Consider the following 24,020-nt stretch of genomic DNA (forward strand, 5'->3'; position numbering starts at 1 on the left):
GCTCTCTCTCTCTCAGTGGAGGCGCGTGTCCGCGGTAGGAGAGCCCACAACACGGGCGAGGAGGAAAAAAACAGAGAATCTTTATGAAGTCACTTCCATTACGTCATGCGCCTGTAATGTTAATGGCGCGCGCTGTGATTGGTCGGCGGCTGCAGTGCTCGCGCGTGACGTCACCGCGCGCGCACTATATGTACCTCGCGCCTGGAAGGGCGCTGACAGAAAGTGTGATTATTAATCTTCAGCATGAAGCCTTGTGTAGTGCTCGTGTTCCTCCTGTTCTCTCTCGTGTGTCTGATGAACCAGGCGTCGGACGCGTGTTCATGCGCGATGTCTCATCCACAGGACGCGTACTGCAACTCCGACATCGGTAAGAGAGAGTGTGTGTGTGTGTGTGTGTGTGTGTGTGTGTGTGTGAGCAGCGAGTTATTCATAATACAGCACTGTGAGATGCATATTATGTAACAGTCAGCGCATATTTACTCAACATCAGCGCGCGCAGATGTTCTTCACCCGCGCGCGTCCGTTCTCCTGGAGCGTTGTGTTATAACGCCTCTCCATCATAAGATAAAAAACGGATCTCATATCGTTTAAACTCAAGTGCGTCATTGCGCGTTTACACGCAAACACGAGAAGCGGAAAGTTTTTGCGGTATCCATGGCAACAAACGCGAACGCAACTCGAGATGTTGTTTTTCACACTTATCCCTCGTATTTGATAAATAAGTGATCCTAAAATATACTATTACTTGGATGTTTGGAGTTTCTAAAACGTTTAACGTGCCGTAATGGAACAATACAGTGATGTTTAAACTATATACTGGCGAACACATGAGCGCGCAATATGAACGCAAACTGCTTAATTGCGCGTGTCTGATTATGCAAACTATCAACAACAAGCGGAATATGAATGAAGCTCACTATATATGTATATTAAGCTTTCTTTACAACGAGAGGGAGCTCAAAACTTCATATTCTGGGCTCATCTGTGCGCCTGGATCGTCAGGATCTGAGATTTGGTCCATCTGAAGTGATTTCCATGGAATATAATATGTGATTTAATATGTTGGAATATCTGTGATGTTTCGGGAAGGGTTTAATGAAGATGATGAGGTCTAGTTCACTGCAGTAATACATCTCAATCACTGCAGCACAAATGATAGAAACTAGCAGAAACCATTAACCCTGAGATCAGGGCTTCTCTGATTTAAAAAGACTTTAACGAATAAAATAATTTAAATCAATTCACACCATTAACGAAAACTATAATAACTATATTAGCGTTATCGTTCTGTTTATTATAAGATGTCTGTCTCTTTAAATCCTCGCACTCTTTAAAGCAAGATGGGTTCTGATTGGCCGTCAGTGTTTCTATTGTTCATTCTGATTGGCTTTCAGAATTTTTATCGTTCCTCACCTGGAAAAAATCGTTCTGAAAGTGATTCCAGCCATATCGTTCCTCTGTGATGTTATCGTTATAGTTGTGGTGTTACTCTGCTATTCTCTAAGAGTTAAGGCTCGTTCACACCAATAACGAAAACTATAATACTAACAATAACGATAATTATGTTAGCCTCACAACAGCGGACGATATAGTTCTGTTTATTATAAGCGCTGCAGTTTTGTCGTCTGTCACTTTAAATGCTCACACTCAGTGTTTTTAGCGTTCATTCCGATTGGCTGTCAGTTCATTCCGATTGGCTGTCAGTGTTTTTAGCGTTCATTCCGATTGGCTGTCAGTGTTTTTAGCGTTCATTCCGATTGGCTGTCAGTGTTTTTAGCGTTCATTCCGATTGGCTGTCAGTGTTTTTAGCGTTCATTCCGATTGGCTGTCAGTGTTTTTAGCGTTCATTCCGATTGGCTGTCGAAAGCTGTGTCCCAATGTGAAGGCTGCATCCTCCGAAGGCCACGGACTTCGAAGGATGCAGCCTATTCGTCCTTCGAAGGACGCACCTTGTAGCCTTCATAGGATTTCCTAACTGCGCATCCAGGTGTTCCCGATTACCGCTCCATGGTGCCAAGCAACAGTGCGAGATGGAGCTGCCGTCCTGATCATTCATTTGTTATAATTGAGTAAACAGCTATGGAGCCAGAATTGGCTATTGTCATTTTTATGTTTTATATTTTACTGAGGATGTTAAATACATGAATTTTCTAAACGACATTTAGGCCACTTTTGTCAATTTTTGTCACAATTTTTTAGGAGGAAAAAGCTCAGTATAATAGAATAAGCAAAAAAAAAAACTTCACATATAAAAAAGGAATATAACACAAACACAAGGTTAGGTTATATAAAAATAAAACATTCATAAATTATTTTATGGTTATTACTGTCTTCAGTGAACTCAACGCAAATGATAATAATATTATTATTATTATTAGCCTACATTTAGGCTACATATTTAGAAGGCGGTTTTATCCAAAAAAGGAACAAAGAAATTCGTCAAATGTCAGTCATAATACAGGGCTAAGATTATCACAAATAAACACAAGATTTTGACGCAAATGTGTGTGGGAGTGTGAGCGCGCACTGCATGGCACGGAGGCGCGGCCGCGAACACTTGCATTTTGCATTTTGTATTGTATCTTGTATTTTTATTATGATGTTTAATTATTTTTCATTGTAAAGCGCATTGAATTGCTTTGATGGATGAACTGTGCTATATAAATAAACCTGATTTGATTTGATTTTCACATCAACAGTGGAAACAACTTAAAAAATACTCTATAATTTCTGGTCATACAGAAAAGAATAATACATCATTCGCAACTACTTTTATTTGTCTCACATAACAAGAAAACGTTGTGCTTTTGTAAAATAAAATAAAACAATCAGTCGCGCTTTCATGATCTCCGTGAACTGGAGCGCGTCTCATAACTGAACTGAAACAAAATATACCTTGCCTAAAGCTTGAAATGTTCACTTTTAAACGAACAATTAAAATGCCTCGTTATTTATTCAGACACATTTATTTTCATTAGCCTATAAATCATGGTTCCAGAGACATGGCTCTTCTCATTCAGCATTGCGTGAAAAATATAATTTCCAGGTTCTAATCTGGCTTTAGAAAACCAGTAAAATCGACATTTGTCCCATAATTTGTGAATATTTTAAATGTTTAATAAAGGGGCAAAAAGTCTTTTTTTTTTTTGTTCTTTTTTTTGTGCAGCATTTGTGTAGCCTACTACAGTTCAAATTTTGGTGTTCAACTTTGGCTTTTAAAAATACAACAACCTTTCATTTTTAGTTTTTCAATTACGGGTTAAAAAAAAGAAAAACAAATGGACGCAAAAGTAGGCTACCTTATATTATTAAATATTTAAAATAATGTATTTGTAGAAAGGTTTGATAGTCAATCAAAATACTAGTAAAATCAAAGACTTTAATCTAAAAGACTATCACTAAACTATCTTTAGTTTAATAGTCTGTGTAAATTTGCATCCATTCGTTTTTAATTTTTTTAACCCGTAATTGAAAAACGAAAAATGAACGGTTTTAAAAGGCATAGTTAAACACCAACATTTGAATTTGAACTGTAGGCTACACACCAAATCCTGCACCAAAAATGCTGTCGTCACCGGCGCGCAATGAATTATGGGGTAGGATCAGGGTAGGATAGGCCGCTAAGTGTCCATTTATGTATCCTTCCTTTCACGGGGAAACGAAGGGTGCATTTGGCGTCGCTTTTGAATCAGGGTAGCCTTCGTCACGCCGCTGTGACGCAATCGGCCTTCGAATACGGCCTTCGGAGGACGCAGCCTTCACATTGGGACACAGCTAGTGTTTTTAGCGTTCATTCCGATTGGCTGTTAGTGTTTTTGGCGTTCATTCCGATTGGCTGTCAGTGTTTTTGGCGTTCATTCCGATTGGCTGTCAGTGTTTTTAGCGTTCATTCCGATTGGCTGTCAGTGTTTTTAGCGTTCATTCCGATTGGCTGTCAGTGTTTTTGGCGTTCATTCCGATTGGCTGTCAGTGTTTTTAGCGTTCATTCCGATTGGCTGTCAGTGTTTTTAGCGTTCATTCCGATTGGCTGTCAGTGTTTTTGGCGTTCATTCCGATTGGCTGTCAGTTCATTCCGATTGGCTGTCAGTGTTTTTGGCGTTCATTCCGATTGGCTGTTAGTGTTTTTGGCGTTCATTCCGATTGGCTGTCAGTTCATTCCGATTGGCTGTCAGTGTTTTTGGCGTTCATTCCGATTGGCTGTCAGTTCATTCCGATTGGCTGTCAGTGTTTTTGGCGTTCATTACGATTGGCTGTTAGTGTTTTTAGCGTTCATTCCGATTGGCTGTTAGTGTTTTTAGCGTTCATTCCGATTGGCTGTTAGTGTTTTTGGCGTTCATTCCGATTGGCTGTCAGTTCATTCCGATTGGCTGTCAGTGTTTTTGGCGTTCATTACGATTGGCTGTTAGTGTTTTTAGCGTTCATTCCGATTGGCTGTCAGTGTTTTTAGCGTTCATTCCGATTGGCTGTTAGTGTTTTTGGCGTTCATTCGATTGGCTGTCAGTGTTTTTAGCGTTCATTCCGATTGGCTGTCAGTGTTTTTAGCGTTCATTCCGATTGGCTGTCAGTGTTTTTAGCGTTCATTCCGATTGGCTGTCAGTGTTTTTAGCGTTCATTCCGATTGGCTGTCAGTGTTTTTAGCGTTCATTCCGATTGGCTGTCAGTGTTTTTAGCGTTCATTCCAATTGGCTGTCAGTGTTTTTGGCGTTCATTCCGATTGGCTGTCAGTGTTTTTGGCGTTCATTCCGATTGGCTGTCAGTGTTTTTAGCGTTCATTCCGATTGGCTGTCAGTGTTTTTAGCGTTCATTCCGATTGGCTGTCAGTGTTTTTAGCGTTCATTCCGATTGGCTGTCAGTGTTTTTAGCGTTCATTCCGATTGGCTGTCAGTGTTTTTGGCGTTCATTCCGATTGGCTGTCAGTGTTTTTGGCGTTCATTCCGATTGGCTGTCAGTCTTTTTAGCGTTCATTCCGATTGGCTGTCAGTGTTTTTAGCGTTCATTCCGATTGGCTGTCAGTGTTTTTAGCGTTCATTCCGATTGGCTGTCAGTGTTTTTAGCGTTCATTCCAATTGGCTGTCAGTGTTTTTAGCGTTCATTCCGATTGGCTGTCAGTGTTTTTAGCGTTCATTCCGATTGGCTGTCAGTGTTTTTAGCGTTCATTCCGATTGGCTGTCAGTTCATTCCGATTGGCTGTCAGTGTTTTTAGCGTTCATTCCGATTGGCTGTCAGTGTTTTTGGCGTTCATTCCGATTGGCTGTCAGTGTTTTTGGCGTTCATTCCGATTGGCTGTCAGTGTTTTTGGCGTTCATTCCGATTGGCTGTCAGTGTTTTTAGCATTCATTCCGATTGGCTGTCAGTGTTTTTAGCGTTCATTCCGATTGGCTGTCAGTGTTTTTAGCGTTCATTCCGATTGGCTGTCAGTGTTTTCGGCGTTCATTCCGATTGGCTGTCAGTGTTTTCGGCGTTCATTCCGATTGGCTGTCAGTGTTTTTAGCGTTCATTCCGATTGGCTGTCAGTGTTTTTGGCGTTCATTCCGATTGGCTGTCAGTGTTTTCGGCGTTCATTCCGATTGGCTGTCATTGTTTTTAGCGTTCATTCCGATTGGCTGTCAGTGTTTTTGGCGTTCATTCCGATTGGCTGTCAGTGTTTTTAGCGTTCATTCCGATTGGATGTCAGTGTTTTTGGCGTTCATTCCGATTGGCTGTCAGTGTTTTTAGCGTTCATTCCGATTGGCTGTCAGTGTTTTTAGCGTTCATTCCGATTGGCTGTCAGTGTTTTTAGCGTTCATTCCGATTGGCTGTCAGTGTTTTTAGCGTTCATTCCGATTGGCTGTCAGTGTTTTCGGCGTTCATTCCGATTGGCTGTCAGTGTTTTTGGCGTTCATTCCGATTGGCTGTCAGTGTTTTTAGCGTTCATTCCGATTGGCTGTCAGTGTTTTTAGCGTTCATTCCGATTGGCTGTCAGTGTTTTCGGCGTTCATTCCGATTGGCTGTCAGTGTTTTTGGCGTTCATTCCGATTGGCTGTCAGTGTTTTTAGCGTTCATTCCGATTGGCTGTCAGTGTTTTTGGCGTTCATTCCGATTGGCTGTCAGTGTTTTTAGCGTTCATTCCGATTGGCTGTCAGTGTTTTTAGCGTTCATTCCGATTGGCTGTCAGTTCATTCCGATTGGCTGTCAGTGTTTTTAGCGTTCATTCCGATTGGCTGTCAGTGTTTTTGGCGTTCATTCCGATTGGCTGTCAGTGTTTTTGGCGTTCATTCCGATTGGCTGTCAGTGTTTTTGGCGTTCATTCCGATTGGCTGTCAGTGTTTTTAGCGTTCATTCCGATTGGCTGTCAGTGTTTTTAGCGTTCATTCCGATTGGCTGTCAGTGTTTTTAGCGTTCATTCCGATTGGCTGTCAGTGTTTTCGGCGTTCATTCCGATTGGCTGTCAGTGTTTTCGGCGTTCATTCCGATTGGCTGTCAGTGTTTTTAGCGTTCATTCCGATTGATTGTCAGTGTTTTTGGCGTTCATTCCGATTGGCTGTCAGTGTTTTCGGCGTTCATTCCGATTGGCTGTCATTGTTTTTAGCGTTCATTCCGATTGGCTGTCAGTGTTTTTGGCGTTCATTCCGATTGGCTGTCAGTGTTTTTAGCTTTCATTCCGATTGGCTGTCAGTGTTTTTAGCGTTCATTCCGATTGGCTGTCAGTGTTTTTAGCGTTCATTCCGATTGGCTGTCAGTGTTTTTAGCGTTCATTCCGATTGGCTGTCAGTGTTTTCGGCGTTCATTCCGATTGGCTGTCAGTGTTTTTAGCGTTCATTCCGATTGGCTGTCAGTGTTTTCGGCGTTCATTCCGATTGGCTGTCAGTGTTTTTAGCGTTCATTCCGATTGGCTGTCAGTGTTTTTAGCGTTCATTCCGATTGGCTGTCAGTGTTTTTGGCGTTCATTCCGATTGGCTGTCAGTGTTTTTGGCGTTCATTCCGATTGGCTGTCAGTGTTTTTAGCGTTCATTCCGATTGGCTGTCAGTGTTTTTGGGGTTCATTCCGATTGGCTGTCAGTGTTTTTAGCGTTCATTCCGATTGGCTGTCAGTGTTTTTAGCGTTCATTCCGATTGGCTGTCAGTGTTTTTAGCGTTCATTCCGATTGGCTGTCAGTGTTTTTAGCGTTCATTCCGATTGGCTGTCAGTGTTTTTAGCGTTCATTCCGATTGGCTGTCAGTGTTTTTGGCGTTCATTCCGATTGGCTGTCAGTGTTTTTAGCGTTCATTCCGATTGGCTGTCAGTGTTTTTGGGGTTCATTCCGATTGGCTGTCAGTGTTTTTGGGGTTCATTCCGATTGGCTGTCAGTGTTTTTAGCGTTCATTCCGATTGGCTGTCAGTGTTTTTAGCGTTCATTCCGATTGGCTGTCAGTGTTTTTAGCGTTCATTCCGATTGGCTGTCAGTGTTTTTAGCGTTCATTCCGATTGGCTGTCAGTGTTTTTGGCGTTCATTCCGATTGGCTGTCAGTGTTTTTAGCGTTCATTCCGATTGGCTGTCAGTGTTTTCGGCGTTCATTCCGATTGGCTGTCAGTGTTTTTGGCGTTCATTCCGATTGGCTGTCAGTGTTTTTAGCGTTCATTCCGATTGGCTGTCAGTGTTTTTAGCGTTCATTCCGATTGGCTGTCAGTGTTTTTGGCGTTCATTCCGATTGGCTGTCAGTGTTTTTAGCGTTCATTCCGATTGGCTGTCAGTGTTTTTGGCGTTCATTCCGATTGGCTGTCAGTGTTTTTAGCGTTCATTCCGATTGGCTGTCAGTGTTTTTAGCGTTCATTCCGATTGGCTGTCAGTGTTTTTAGCGTTCATTCCGATTGGCTGTCAGTGTTTTTGGCGTTCATTCCGATTGGCTGTCAGTGTTTTTAGCGTTCGTTCCGATTGGCTGTCAGTGTTTTTAGCGTTCATTCCGATTGGCTGTCAGTTCATTCCGATTGGCTGTCAGTGTTTTTAGCGTTCATTCCGATTGGCTGTCAGTGTTTTTAGCGTTCATTCCGATTGGCTGTCAGTTCATTCCAATTGGCTGTCAGTGTTTTTAGCGTTCATTCCGATTGGCTGTCAGTGTTTTTAGCGTTCATTCCGATTGGCTGTCAGTGTTTTTGGCGTTCATTCCGATTGGCTGTCAGTGTTTTTGGCGTTCATTCCGATTGGCTGTCAGTGTTTTTAGCGTTCATTCCGATTGGCTGTCAGTGTTTTTAGCGTTCATTCCGATTGGCTGTCAGTTCATTCCGATTGGCTGTCAGTGTTTTTAGCGTTCATTCCGATTGGCTGTCAGTGTTTTTGGCGTTCATTCCGATTGGCTGTGAGTGTTTTTAGCGTTCATTCCGATTGGCTGTCAGTGTTTTTGGCGTTCATTCCGATTGGCTGTCAGTGTTTTTGGCGTTCATTACGATTTGCTGTCAGTGTTTTTGGCGTTCATTACGATTGGCTGTCAGTGTTTTTGGCGTTCATTCCGATTGGCTGTCAGTGTTTTTGGCGTTCATTCCGATTGGCTGTCAGTGTTTTTGGCGTTCATTCCGATTGGCTGTCAGTGTTTTTAGCGTTCATTCCGATTGGCTGTCAGTGTTTTTGGCGTTCATTCCGATTGGCTGTCAGTGTTTTTAGCGTTCATTCCGATTGGCTGTCAGTGTTTTTGGCGTTCATTCCGATTGGCTGTCAGTGTTTTTGGCGTTCATTCCGATTGGCTGTCAGTGTTTTTGGCGTTCATTCCGATTGGCTGTCAGTGTTTTTAGCGTTCATTCCGATTGGCTGTCAGTGTTTTTGGAGTTCATTCCGATTGGCTGTCAGTGTTTTTAGCGTTCATTCCGATTGGCTGTCAGTGTTTTTGGCGTTCATTCCGATTGGCTGTCAGTGTTTTTAGCGTTCATTCCGATTGGCTGTCAGTGTTTTTAGCGTTCATTCCGATTGGCTGTCAGTGTTTTCGGCGTTCATTCCGATTGGCTGTCAGTGTTTTTAGCGTTCATTCCGATTGATTGTCAGTGTTTTTGGCGTTCATTCCGATTGGCTGTCAGTGTTTTCGGCGTTCATTCCGATTGGCTGTCAGTGTTTTTAGCGTTCATTCCGATTGGCTGTCAGTGTTTTTGGCGTTCATTCCGATTGGCTGTCAGTGTTTTTAGCGTTCATTCCGATTGGATGTCAGTGTTTTTGGCGTTCATTCCGATTGGCTGTCAGTGTTTTTAGCGTTCATTCCGATTGGCTGTCAGTGTTTTTAGCGTTCATTCCGATTGGCTGTCAGTGTTTTTAGCGTTCATTCCGATTGGCTGTCAGTGTTTTTAGCGTTCATTCCGATTGGCTGTCAGTGTTTTTGGCGTTCATTCCGATTGGCTGTCAGTGTTTTTAGCGTTCATTCCGATTGGCTGTCAGTGTTTTTGGCGTTCATTCCGATTGGCTGTCAGTGTTTTTAGCGTTCATTCCGATTGGCTGTCAGTGTTTTTAGCGTTCATTCCGATTGGCTGTCAGTGTTTTTGGCGTTCATTCCGATTGGCTGTCAGTGTTTTTAGCGTTCATTCCGATTGGCTGTCAGTGTTTTTGGCGTTCATTCCGATTGGCTGTCAGTGTTTTTGGCGTTCATTCCGATTGACTGTCAGTGTTTTTAGCGTTCATTCCGATTGGCTGTCAGTGTTTTTGGGGTTCATTCCGATTGGCTGTCAGTGTTTTTGGCGTTCATTCCGATTGGCTGTCAGTGTTTTTGGCGTTCATTCCGATTGGCTGTCAGTGTTTTTACTGTCATAGTATATAGTTTTTAATAAAACACATATATAGTTTTTAATAAAACGTATATAGTTAGCGTTCATTGGTGCGAATGGGCCTTTAATCATCCCATAACAATAAAATGAATCTATTTCAGGATACAAGATACAATTTTACACTATTAAAAACTAGGTAACTGTTTAGAAGTATTGATTTTTCTCAGATTTGGACACATTGCAATGGACTTTTCTGGTCAAAATGTAATAACTTCCTTTTCATCTTCCCTCAGTTATCAATCACCTTTCAAATAGAATATAATCGGCTTATTTTACCAGCGTTTCCTGTTGACGTTAGCGTGTCCTGCTACGTTTAACGGGTTTTAAGGTCCCGCTCGGATGAAATGGGAGCCGGACTGTCTGGTTAAGAGGCCACGTATGACTTGCATACTGATGATGTGTTTGTGGATAAACTAGATATTGAGATGTCCCATAAAATGTGACTTTGGCTTTGTGCTGGTGTTCATGCTGTATGAAAGGCAGAGACTGTGGCTATTGTGAGCGTGTCTGAATCGGTGGCGGGACGCCAGGCGCACAGATTTCCTCCAGAACTACAGAACGCAGGAGGCTTTGCTCTCCGCTGCCATGTGTAACATATTTCCAGAGGCATCAGATGCAGCAAAGGCTTCTGGGTAGCAAAGAGCTGTAGAGAATAATGGAGCATGCGCTTTAAATCTACACGAGGCGAGAAACTGCGCAATTAATGCACCGAAATCAGTGAATGAAACATTTCTGCAATAATCAAATTATGTTTTTAATAATCAACAAACTGAGTTGTATCCAAACGTTTAAATTGCACATTAGGACGTTTTTAAACTTTAAAAAATATATAATTTTGTTTCAAAAATAACATTTCTGTAATAATCAGGTTGTATCCAAACATTTAAACTGCACATAATGGCGTTTTTAATGATATTAGCGTTTGGAAAACCGAAACCGAATATATAATATGAACATTAAAACGGTGGCTGTAATTAAAATGTCAGATTAATTCAAATGTACAAATGTAAAAATATTGCATTTTTCAAAGCTGTAAATAAAACAGTTTTTTACAAGAAAAAACTAAATCTCATGTTTGAATCCAATGTGTTACTTGCTGTAATTTGTGAGATTTACTTATGAAACATTTTCTACACCAAATTTTTGTATGTTAAATCAGTAAAAATATCATTCATATGCAATATAGTGTATATATTTATCAGAATGCATCTTTCCGGAGTTATTTATTTCTAACTAACTAACTAAATCTGAATATTCTGTGTTGCGCACGTTCGTTGCATCACTGTGCTCAACTACTGCAGCTTTGTGCTGTAAGAGGCCGTTTATCCGTCTCGTTCCCTCACTTGACTTCAAAGCGCCGGCCGGATGGATGATTTACGTCTCGCGTGTTTAAGTGCCTCGCGCTCTGCAATCAACGCACGGGAGATGAATCACAAATGTGCTCCTTAAATCATCAAATCACAGGCACAGAAAAACAGCACATGCACAAACTGTGAAACACCAAGAGCGCCACATTCCTCATCGACACGCATTAAACACGCCGTTCCCGCGCCATTATAGCGGTTTCTGCCAAACGGCCTCCAGAATGAGTTAGCAGTGCCGATCTCGCATGTAGCCTCGGTTGGCAGGGCTTTTGAAGGCAATTGAAACGCTCTATTCACTCTGAAGGCCTTTCAAGCTCCAGATTAGTGTTTTGCCCTACACTTTGGCCCCTGGAGTTTAATACCCCGCCAACGGAGGTCTGGTTCCCATCTGACGTGGCGATGGGGTGAGATGCTCTGGTTAAACATCACACACACTCATGCATGAGTGCAAAATCATTTATCAATGCTTATATCAAGGCACTTGCACTGCGTTCGCATTTGATCAGTTCTTGTTTTCCCTGTTAATCGAACGCATGACCTATTGGCAAGATCTACCGTGTGATTTATACAGGTGAAACTCGAAAAATTTGAATATCGTGCAAAATATCGTTAATTTATTTCAGTAATTCAACTTAAAAGGTGAAACTAAAATATTATATAGACTCATTACATGCAAAGTGAGATATTTCAAGCCTCACTTTGACAGCTTATGAAAACCTTTTCACAATATTCTAATTTTGAATTAGAATTTTGAAGCTGTAAGCCAAAATTATAACAAATAAAGGCTTGAAATATCTCACTTTGCATGTAATGAGTCTAAATATTAGTTTCACCTTTTAAGTTGAATTACTGAAATAAATGAACTTTTGCACGATATTCAAGTTTTTCGAGTTTCAACTAGTTATATTGTTAACAAAAAAATGTTCTTGGGATATTGCATAAACACACTCAAACGTATGCACTCAATTGAGGTTGATATGTTTTTTGTGCATAAACTACGATGGAAACACATTTACTGAATAAATCACTCGATGCGCAATAAAACAACTGAAGACACTTCAGATGCGTTCACCATTATGTCTTTGAAGTGCTGGAAATATGATTGGAATCACTTCAAAAAAGGAAAATACGGTTCAGCCTGTCATATCGGCTACAGGACATTATAACGAGATCATCATTATAATTGTGTGTTTGGGACGTGGATTTTAATGGTGAGACCTTTGTTCTTGTAATCAGGCTCTCAAAAATGATATAAAAATTAGATTTTTCGGTCAATATATCGGTTATCAGCTTTCAAACCTAAAAAATTATCGGTATCGGTAAAATTTTCATATCGGTGCATCCCTAGAAATACATTATTTATCGGCTTTAATATATCGGCTACATCTTTTTTTATTAAGCCGATAACGATAACATTAAAAATTAACATATATCGGTCGATACCGGTCGTTATCGGTCGTTATCGGTCGATAAAACGTGCATCTCTACTAAAATAGTGTAAAATTGAGTCTTTTAGTCACATAAAAACGGGATTGTTGACTAAGTATAAGGATCACTAGTTTTGTCACGAATCAAGAGTTTCCCTGCGTTAACCCATTTACCTCTCTGAGCGAACGGCCACCTACTTTCCCAAATGTAAGTCAGATTTGTGTGCGGCTCATGAATATGCATAACTCACAGCGGGCGCCGGCTCTGGGCTTTCATGTATGATTCAGAGGCTTATGGAGACGCTCTTAAATATAGCCGTGAGGATCGAGCCGAGGGCCAGGCCGAGGGGCGGACAGGTGGACTTCACAGGAATTGGGTTACATAAACATTCGGGTCACGAGAGAGTTCCAGAAAACCGGCACAGCGGCTCACAGCCAATCAGAGCGCGGCTCTGAACTTCACACGGCGTGACCTCTGAACTCTGGCGAGAGGTCAGACCTCTTCAAGTCGAGTCAGCTTTATTTATACAGCGCTGTTTACAATACAGAGTGTTTCAAAGCAGCTTTACAGAGATAATAATAATAATGCAACAAAGTTTGTTTCTAGAAAGATAATCGCGTTATAAGTCAGTTCAGTGATGGTTCATTTTTGTTGTAAAAAGTTATTAATTTATATATATATAGCCGCTCTGGAGAAAACCGTGATGTCATCGTCCAGCTCAGTTCAGTTCTCATAAAATGCTGTCAATGCAGGAGATATTATTATATATAATATTGTTGAATATTAAATTAAGTGTCGACCACTAAGAAAGGCCAAAGGTGACCAAGGTGACGTAACGTTTCGGTCCCATTAGATAATACATTAATTTCTTAAAATATTTAACATTAGTCAATAAAAAAGTTCATATTCAGGTCCATTAAATAAAATCTATAGACACAACTTAATGTATTATATTGAAATTTAAAAACCAGATAATGTTGATCGAACGTTCTGTTAATGTTCCTGGAAGAACGTTTGTTCATAACTTTGGCAGAACGGTCAATCTCAATTTATTTTATAAAGCACAATGTGCTGTACAATGCTCTAAAACCAAAAACCAATGAATAAAAATAGGTTATAGGCTACAGAAAAGAGATGCGTTTTTAATTTGAATGAAAGAATATGCAGTTCTAATATGAATCGGTAAACCGTTCCAGAGTTTTGGTGCGGTTATGGGAAAGCTCTTTGCCGGCGCGTTCGCTGACGACGACGGGGGAATGAACTTTTCCTCTGGGGTTTTTCACCGGTCTGAGGAATGTGAGCCTCAGAGAATTCTGGGAAGGAAATTCCTGCAGTGGAAGATAACAAGCATTCCAGCGTCAGGCTCTGTCGGACCTGGACACAGTAGACGAGGCGTCACACGTCACGCGAGTGTGTCATGCGTGACGGGCGACGGGACACACACACACGCGTGTCAGGTTACAGACGGGGAGACTCGAGTGTGTTTGCAGGGGATTATGGGAAGAGGACGCATGTATTGACATGGCCTCGTTCTGCGGTCTCTGAGGAAGCAGTCTAGTTCCTCACACACAGACACACACACACACACACTCACAGACACACACACACACACACACACACAGAGACACACTCACTCTCTCACACACACACACACTCTCACAGACAGACACACACACACAGAGACACACAGAGACACACACACACACACAGACAGAGACACACACACTCTCACACACACACACACACACACACACACACACACACACACACACACACACACACACACACACACACACACAGACAGAGACACACACACACACACACACACTCTCTCTCACACAGACACACACACACACACACACACACACAGAGACAGAGACACACACATACACACACTCTCTCTCAGACACACACACACACTTCACACACTTTCTGAACAGGAAATCTGTGACACACACATTTACAGTGGGAATATCTGAGGAAAAAACCTGCTGTCATATATATATATATATATGTGTGTGTGTGTGTGTGTGTGTGTGTGTGATAGACCAAAAAAGCATAAACGATTTTAAAAGAGCTTAAATTAATAATAAAAGCTTTTAGTCTAAAAAGAGCATAAACTAGTCAGTGTTTAAACTTAAAAAGCAGTCTTGTTTAAAACTAGTTTAAAAGAGCTTAAACTTAAACTTTATATGAATTTATATTATATTATATTATGAATTTCTCTTGTAGTTATGAGCCAATGCCAGTACGGTCACAGTGGCTAAACTGCTTGATATTGATCATGTGACACTCCTTCATCTCGCCGCTCGTCTTCCTCATCAGACACACACGGTCTGGCTAAAAGACTGCATTCATGATGCAATGCCTTGAGTTGTTTTTTAAGCCATAAAAAAAGCACATTTCTTATGCATTTCTGTTCCCCCCACCACCTGTCTCAATGCATTCTGGGATTCATCTGATCTCTGTGTGTGTGTGTGTGTGTGTTTTGCAGTGATCAGGGCAAAAGTGGTGGGCAAGAAACTCCTGGACGACCGTCCGTTCGGGACCCTGCGCTACACCGTCAAACAGATGAAGGTGAGAACACAAACCCGCAAGACCTTCGCTCATCCTCAGAACAACTCAAGATGTTTCTAATGAACCCGATGGCTCAGGGCGGCTCCACCGGCTGCGTTGAGCGCTGAACATGTGATCGGGTCGGTGTGTGGGTTTATACATCACACACTTCAAATCGGGATATATTCGAATATTAGAGCTGTCACTTTTGTGAAAAAAATCCTGTTTGATTTTTGAGTCATAAGTGTTCATTGAATCGATTTTCCATGTCTAAAGACGTTTCCATTTTCAACACCAAATACAGGCAAATCCACGGACACCTAACAGGCATTAGGACGAGCGTAAAGAGGGCGCTTGAGACGCACAAGTCAGCAATATTCCTGATGATTTATTGGCGTGAAGTTTCAGCACAATGACAAACCGGAGCGCAACATTCAGGGATTGACATTAACACCCTCGACCCGCCAGATGTGTGTTAAAATGAACTTTGGCGGGAAACACTGTCAAATCACGAGCCAATCCGGCGTGTTTCTATGTTTACTCACTTTGCTGGGGAAGTTCGTGTAAGACAAAACTGCGCGGATTTATCGCAAATACACAACTCGTGATCCTCATGATATATTAAATACTGCGTATTGCAGAATCTGCTCATTTCTGGCTTACTTGAACACACACACACACACACACACACGTCACTGCGCAACAGATAACGGTGCGCTTGTTCACTTGCATTGAAGCAATAGCGAATATTAAAAAGCATTTGGTAAACAGAAAAGACATTGTTATTTTCCAGCATCCCACATGTTCTGTGTGCTGTATTGATCTGTCCACATAACACACATTTTTGGTAAAAAAACAAAAAGGCCGTTAAAATCGATTCCCTATTTTCGTTTTCGAAACTTGTGTTGGTTGGTCGATCGATTGTGCAATCGGTTTTCATAAAGTGACAGTCCTGTCGAACATACAGAGTTTCTGCTGTTTGCGCATAATAATGATTCTCCTACACTGGTTGTTTATTTGTTTTAAACAGCAGAATGAATATTTATCCGTTTCTGGTCATAATCAGGAGTCGATGAGCGTATGAGCCGCTGCTTATATTCATCACACAGGATAGGATGACGAGACACTCGTTTATATGTCATATAAACAATATCAGAAGCGCTAATCCACCACTAAAACGGGAATAATAACCTGCTAATAGCTAGATGAGTAAAGTTTGTGGAAACCTGTGGATGTTGGGTTGACAAAGCCTTGAATAAAAGTTTAAGATAACTTAAAAACACATTGTCAGCAAGAATTAGCATGTTTCTAGCATTGCTAACATGTTGTTAGCATTTATACGACACTTTATTCAACAGGAGGAACAGCTCGTCATACGGCGTTACGCTATTTCTACATCGCCGCGCGCGCGCAGTCCTTCAGCTTCACTCTGATCAAGCGTTCACATGATCTCTGGATCGGATCAGAAGAGGAATAACACCCTTTCAATCCGATCGAGAGGACACTGGGATCGAGCTCAATCGGGGGTTTACATGAAGATTGAGCCGTCAACTAGCGGATTATTTGGTTGCATGTAAACGTCGCCGCTGTCAGCTATTTAATGAACACTTTGAAGGCCCAGAAATGTAGGAAAGACATCGTTAAAATAGTCCATGTGACTACAGTGGCTCAACCTTAATTTAATGAAGCGACAACAATACTGTTTGTGCGCAAAAAAAAAAAAAAAATATCGAGAATAGAAGAAATGACTGAATAAAACAGTCGATATTTACTTTTTGTGCACCAAAAAAAACAATTCTCGTCGCTTTTAGCGCAAAATATCTTATATATCTTTAATATCTTAATTTGTGTTCTGATGAGCGAAGGTCTTGCGGGTTAGGCGCGACACAAGGGTTAGGCGTAACTACTGACAGAATTAAATCTTTTGTGTGAGCTATCCCTTTAACACCAGACGGGTGCTGATAGATCACATGACCTGCACTCAGATCACACGGCTCCTGTTGGATCTCCTGCTCTAGACTAAACACAGGCCAAAGACAAAACATCCCAGATGTGTTTATTCCCAGACTCCCTGTTCCTGTGTGTCCAAACAGGCGCTCGGTGTGCAGTAAATCGCCCGTAACCCCTAACACACTGAAGCAGATTTAGCTCTTATCGTACATCACGACAGGAATTCCTCTACGCTCCACTCCAGGTTTATCCACACAAACCTTTTCCCTTTACCAAGAGCTTTTTGTGCTTCAAAAAACACTCCACATACTATACTATTTATTTAATACACAAAGCAAACATACAAACATATATTTTTTAGCATATTTACTACTTTATATTGTATTTTATATTATATACTTTACTGTAAATATCTATCGATCTCTCTAAATTGCATATATTGCACTACTGTTGAATGCCTGAATGCATTTCAATGTACAAATTGTCTTTTTTTCAACTAGTTTTACAACATTACACTTTTTTTAGACTAGTGAAAGCTTTTGTTAGTCATTTAAGCTCTTTTAAACTAGTTTTAACCTGCTTTTTAAGTCTATTTTATTAATTAATTAGACTAATTTATGCTTTTTAGGCTCGTATATGTTCTTTTCAGACTAGTTTAATCACTTTTAAGACTAGTTTAAGCTCTTTTTAGACTGGTTAAAGTTAGTCATTTAAGCTCTTTTAAACTAGACTGCTTTTTAAGTCTAGTTTAAACACTGACTAGTTTAAGTTTTTAGACTAGTTTAAGCTCTTTTTAGACTAGTTAAAGTTAGTCATTTAAGCTCTTTTAAACTAGTTTTAAACTGCTTTTTAAGTCTAGTTTTAAACATTGACTAGTTTACATTTTTTAGAGTAATTTATGCTATTTTATATTCAGTTCAGACTAGTTTAATCACTTTTAAGACTAGTTTAAACTCTATTTAGACTAGTTAAAGCTTTTGTTAGTCATTTAAGCTCTTTTTAGACTCTTTTAAACTAGTTTTAAACTAGACTGCTTTTTTTAAAGTCTAGTTTAAACACTGACTAGTTTAAGTTTTTAGACTAGGTTATGATCTTTTCAGACTAGTTAAAGCTTTTATTGCACATCTAAGCTCTTTTAAAATAGTTTATGCTTTTTTAGTCTATATCTGTCTCATACACACACACACACACACAAACAGACATATATATATATTTGACAGCATGTTTTTTCCTCAGATATTCCCACTGTAGATGAGAAATTTTTATCACTTAAACGGGTCCTGATGTGTGTGTTTTGTCGATTGTGTTAATCTGTAGATGTACAAAGGCTTCGACAAGATCCAGCATGTGCAGTACATCTACACACACAACAGCGAAAGCATGTGCGGAGTCAAGTTTGACATCAACAAATACCAGTACCTGATCACAGGTGAGACGCCGCCATCGTCATCATCACGCTGGGTTCTTGTTTTTAACCCTTGTGCAACTTTTTCAGTTTTGTTTTCTTGATCACTTTGCCTGTGTTAATGCCGACTGCACTCATGTTGGCACAGGTGTGTATTTATATTGGAATTTTACTATTTCACAGCCCAATTTCCTTTAATAAATCTATTTTGCAGTAGTAACACAGAATAGTTCCTCTCAGGACCTTCAGGACAAACATGTCCCCATTGAAACCCATTAAAAATAAAAAATTTAATCATGGCCATTTAACTATTAAATGATGCAATCTTTGTTAACAGGCTTTCATTCTGTTAGCAAGACTTCAGAATTTACATTTTTTACTATTTTTTTACCAGATGTGCCATTTTTCCATGTTTGGGCCTATAAAGCAAATACTCGCTTTATTCCTGTTTTCTGCTTCTGTATATTATAGAGACAATTGGATAAATTATGCAGCGATAAGTGTGTGTGTGTGTTGGTATGGATGTCAGAGTGTGGTTTGTATGTGTGTAAAAAAAAGAAGTGTGTGTGTGTGTGTGTAATATTTGAGAAAGAAAAACTACTGCAAATCCCAAACCCAGCTCTGTTTCACTTTTTAAACTTTTTTTTTTTTTTTTTTACTTCAACAATAATCTGCCAAGAGTCTTCTTTAAAATGAGACCCAACTTTGTCGCAACGTCTGTGCATCAACATTTTTGTCCGGTATGGACCCGTGTAACTTTTTGTAAATTGATGCACAAGGGTTAAATGTATCTTTTGAATTGCTTTTATCTTGATCAGTCTGTGCCAATACACTCCCGGCATAAATCTGCCGTCTCCTGAATCAGACTCGTGTGTTTATGACCAGCTGAGGCTCTGTAGCGTTCCTGAGATCATCTAAAGAGCGAACCATTATCATGTGACGCGCAGCTGTTCTGATAATAAGACACAAACAGTCGAATATAACCGGCTAACTGCTTAATCTAAGCCGAGAGAGAGAGGATATCTCTGAAGGGACACTCATGTGTAAACGCTTTAAAACACCCGTTTTCTGGAGTATAGCGATTCTTTTCTTCAATAACTCATTTATATTTGAGTCTGATACTGTTTAGCTACTCCTGTTTCATGGTTATTCTTAGCAATGTTGCTCTTATCTTTTGTTTTGTTTGTTGTTATGCATGCTATATCTTTTAATCTGTAAAGCACTTTGATCAGTATTTCTGTCTTGTTTCCAGTCCAAATATCTAAAAATTCTTAAATCAAGAAGCATTTACTAGACGAGTATAATTCCATAATGTCTTGTTTCCTGATAAAAAAGATAAAATTAGGACTGTAAACCAGACAGAAATACTATAGTGTAGCGGCTGTATTAAATGTGCTATATCTGATCAATGAGTGAGTTTGGGGGCGGGACTATCTGTTTGACTGACCAATGAGTGAGTTTGGGGGCGGGACTATCTGTTTGACTGATCAATGAGTGAGTTTGGGGGCGGGGCTCTCTGTTTGACTGATCAATGAGTGAGTTTGGGGGCGGGACTATCTGTTTCACTGATCAATGAGTGAGTTTGGGGGCGGGGCTCTCTGTTTGACTGATCAATGAGTGAGTTTGGGGGCGGGACTATCTGTTTGACTGATCAATGAGTGAGTTTGGGGGCGGGGCTCTCTGTTTGACTGATCAATGAGTGACTTTGGGGGTGGGGCTATCTGTTTGACTGATCAATGAGTGAGTTTGGGGGCGGGACTATCTGTTTGACTGATCAATGAGTGAGTTTGGGGGCGGGACTATCTGTTTGACTGATCAATGAGTGAGTTTGGGGGCGGGACTATCTGTTTGACTGATCAATGAGTGAGTTTGGGGGCGGGACTATCTGTTTGACTGATCAACGAGTGAGTTTGGGGGCGGGACTATCTGTTTGACTGATCAGTGAGTGAGTTTGGGGGCGGGACTATCTGTTTGACTGATCAACGAGTGAGTTTGGGGGCGGGACTATCTGTTTGACTGATCAGTGAGTGAGTTTGGGGGCGGGACTATCTGTTTGACTGGCCAATGAGTGAGTTTGGGGGCGGGGCTATCTGTTTGACTGGCCAATGACTGAGTGTGGGGGCGGGGCTCTCTGTTTGACTGGCCAATGAGTGAGTTTGGGGGCATGCATTAAAAGATGAACGGATTGGATTTGTAACATTAGGTCAAATCAAATTAAAACCTTCATATTTTACACTGACATCAGCTGATGTGTGTGTGTTTGCAGGTCGTGTTCACGATGGGAAGGTTTACACCGGCCTGTGTAACTTCAACGAGCGATGGGAACGCCTGTCTCTGGCCCAGAAGAAGGGCATTAACCACCGGTATCAGCTGGGCTGTAACTGCAGGGTGAGTTCAACAACACTGCGTTTAGAAGACGTCTAATAGACATCGATTTCAAACAGACGTTTATTTTAATAACTCTTAGAACTAGATCTGATCCAGTGCTATTCACCAGAGGTCGTACAGGTCACACAAGTTAGACTCTTTATGCATGTTTTGTAAGACTCCCCTCTCTGGTAAACATCTTTTATTGGACTGTCCTGGGTTTAACACAAGTAGAATGCTCTTTTATGAAGTTATTTCACTTATTTAGTAAGATTATGCCTGAAAAGGGTTTGGATTTTTATCATCTGTTAATTTAAAAAGACTTGTTGTGTTTGTTTGCTTGGTTTTATTGTATTTATATGATATTTTAATTTTTGCCATGAAAATAGCCTTAGATGCTGACATGGTATTATATAAAACTATCTATCTAATATCCGTCCAAATATCTAGGCTAAAACAAGGCAAACTTTGGGCTGTCAGTGACGTCTAAACCATCGCCCAAAAAATAGACTCGTCATCAATTAGATAAAGAAATGAAATACGTGAAGAAATGAAACCAAACAGCTTTTCTTACATGATGGAATATCATACATCTCGCAAGTTATTTTGGCTAAAACGACATGTAACCAAAGTCACCAGAAGTGTGTTACTCACAGCCGGGTCTATAGTAAACCTAGGTGGGGAAATGAAGGCTATTGCATGCTGGGTAATGTCATCCATCACATAACCTCCATGAGCTGCTGCCTTCCCATGATCCACACAGGATCCAGATGTTTGGCACCAGGATTAAACCGCTGGTTCAGAAGCCAAACTCAAACCGGTTTGGACTCAGATCTGAGACACAGAACCACAGATCATCACTGGATCCGAGCGCCGCCCATCGGTGCATCGCTAAACACGCGTGACGGCACGAGTTAAAGCACAATCATGTGGTATTATGATGATAATGAACACAGAATTCCTAAAAAACACTTTTTTGATTATTAAAATTTAACAAGAACTCACAGAAATGGCATGAAAACGGACGACGCAGAATTTAGGAAAATGAAATGGCCCTAAAAATGTGATTTTTTTTTTTTAATGACAGTCTGATTTCAAATAATTAGACATGCTTTCTGATTACTCAATTTGATTTAACGATGCAGACATACAGTTCGCTTAGGAATGGAAAACCAAACGCTTCAGTCTTCCTTAAACACCACTGACTGACGGTTAAAGAAAATTCAGGCATATTTGTTCACAGATAACAAGTGCGTCTCCATAAAGACTTAATGACGGCAGACGCTCTCGGGGGTTACAGAGCATTCGCTTCTGAATGACCTGCATTCATGAAACACCTGGAAACGGTTATTCACCAGCTCTGAGATGCCTTCCAATCCGCCTAGTTTCACTCGTACGCGTTTCAAAAGCAAACGCGAGCACTGAAATGAAGGCAGGAGCTGCTGGGTTTTATAGAAGACCAATAAAAGACAAATAAAATGAATAACGCATGGGTGGGTAGAGCTAAGTCTAACATCCCAATCCATAAAATAACTTTATAGTTCAAATAATACAGGTTTTGACCGAAACAAAACGTTTTATCCGCTTGAATGTTGATTATTCTCCTCATATTCTCCATTGTTGCGGCTCCTCTCTTCCCAGTCTGTCAGTAACGCTCTGTTTACTTCCTGTCTCTATGAAGCCCCTCCCTCTGAAAGCACACTGTGCTCTGATTGGTCGGCCGGAGCAGTGTGTTGTGATTGGCCGAGCGCTTCAAGTGTGTTTGGAAAATGTCCCGCCCCTTCCCATAACCGCCAGTTTCAACCATAGACTGTATAATAATAAGTGTGACGTCACGCGTAGTGTTTCTGAAGCCCAAAGTGGGCGGAGCCTGCCGTCGCCATCTTGGCAGCACGTCACTAGACGAATTTCGTTTACAACAAAAATGAACCATGCTATTTTCTTCTAGAAACAAACTTTGTTGCATTATTGTCCTGTAATCTCTGTAAAGCTGCTTTGAAACACTCTGTGTTGTAAATAAAGCTGACTTGACTTGACACACACTTTCCTCTGTTTGCAGATTAAGCCGTGCCACTTCCTGCCCTGTTTCGTGACCTCGAAACACGAGTGCCTGTGGACCGACATGTTGTCCCACTTCGGATACCCCGGGTATCAGTCCCGACACTACGCCTGTATTCAGCAGAAAGAGGGTTATTGCAGCTGGTACCGAGGGATGACCACGCGCGACAAAGTGACCATCAACACCACCGACCCCTGAACCCTGACCCCTGACCCCGCCCTGACCCCCGATAACTAACTGCCCCACATCAGATCACGTGTGTGTTCAGCAACGGGTCACGTCAATTAGATGAAACGTGAGGCCTGGAGCGATTACCCAGCTAACTAAAACATGTTCGAAGAACGTTTCGCTAACGCTAATGTTCCGTGACGTTTAAACGTTTAAAAAAAGCGTTAAAATTGTATCATTCTTCAAACATTATGGAACGGTCCTTTTGAATCTGAACGTTCTGAAACAAGTTTAAAAAAAACGTTACATTTAAAAACAAACATTTCAGATAAAAACGTTACGTTAATTAAAAACAAACTCAATGAATAGAGAATATTTTTTCACTAAAGTTTTGAGAACATTATTAATAAGCAGATAACTTTGAACGAACGTTCTGTTAATGTTACTGGAAGAACGTTTGTTTATAACGTTTCGCTAACGTTGCCATTACGTTATGAGAACGATAATGTTCCACGAACGTCCAGTTTTTTTAAACGTTAAGGGAACATTAACATTGTATCATTCTTCAAACATGAACGTTCTGAAACAAGTTGCAACATTTAAAAAACGTTACATTTAAAAACAAACGTCCAAATGAAATGTTTAATTAAAAAAATACTACAGTCAAACCAAACATTATTCAGACACCAGATATAATTTGTTATATTTTGTTTTACTAGTGTGTGCAGGACTCTATAGTTCATTATGTAAGTGAGGAGAGCAAAATAAAGTAAACTGTGACATATTACACACAAATATTCTTCATCCAGTGACTACCAGTAACAATGATTCCTCCACTTTGAGCTGATCATGTTTTCTTCAGTGTGTTTTCTGTAACTGCTAATGCTCTTTTTACACACACACTGAACAACATGAAGCATTGCTTGGTCACTGGTTGAGCTAAACTGGTATTATCTAATTGTGGAG

The 24,020-nt window shown here is 40.7% G+C and overlaps 2 protein-coding genes across 2 annotated transcripts in view; one reads left to right on the plus strand and one right to left on the minus strand.

Moving 5' to 3' along the window:
• Window positions 1-24,020, minus strand: part of syn3 (synapsin III) — a 78,090-nt gene that overhangs the window by 37,010 nt on the left and 17,060 nt on the right. The gene's annotated exons all lie outside the window — the stretch shown is intronic.
• Window positions 205-23,263, plus strand: LOC130077469 (metalloproteinase inhibitor 3). The gene is made up of 5 exons (XM_056242709.1): window positions 205-367; window positions 15,044-15,126; window positions 18,373-18,484; window positions 20,727-20,848; window positions 22,887-23,263. Exons 1-5 carry the CDS (start codon window positions 244-246, stop codon window positions 23,082-23,084), a joined length of 639 nt encoding a protein of 212 aa, XP_056098684.1. The 5' UTR covers window positions 205-243; the 3' UTR covers window positions 23,085-23,263.

This window comes from Rhinichthys klamathensis, unplaced genomic scaffold (genome assembly GCF_029890125.1).
Source record: "Rhinichthys klamathensis goyatoka isolate OS25496 unplaced genomic scaffold, OSU_Roscu_1.1 h1tg000747l_1, whole genome shotgun sequence".
NCBI lineage: Eukaryota > Metazoa > Chordata > Actinopteri > Cypriniformes > Leuciscidae > Rhinichthys > Rhinichthys klamathensis.

What these genes read in the sequence shown, in the direction of transcription:
- LOC130077469 (XM_056242709.1), top strand. Translation starts at nt 244, where the DNA reads ATGAAGCCTTGTGTAGTGCTCGTGTTCCTCCTGTTCTCTCTCGTGTGT. An exon ending in GTACTGCAACTCCGACATCG is followed by an intron (nt 368 to 15,043) that starts GTAAGAGAGAGT and finishes TGTGTTTTGCAG; the next exon opens with TGATCAGGGCAAAAGTGGTG. An exon ending in AGCTGGGCTGTAACTGCAGG is followed by an intron (nt 20,849 to 22,886) that starts GTGAGTTCAACA and finishes CTCTGTTTGCAG; the next exon opens with ATTAAGCCGTGCCACTTCCT.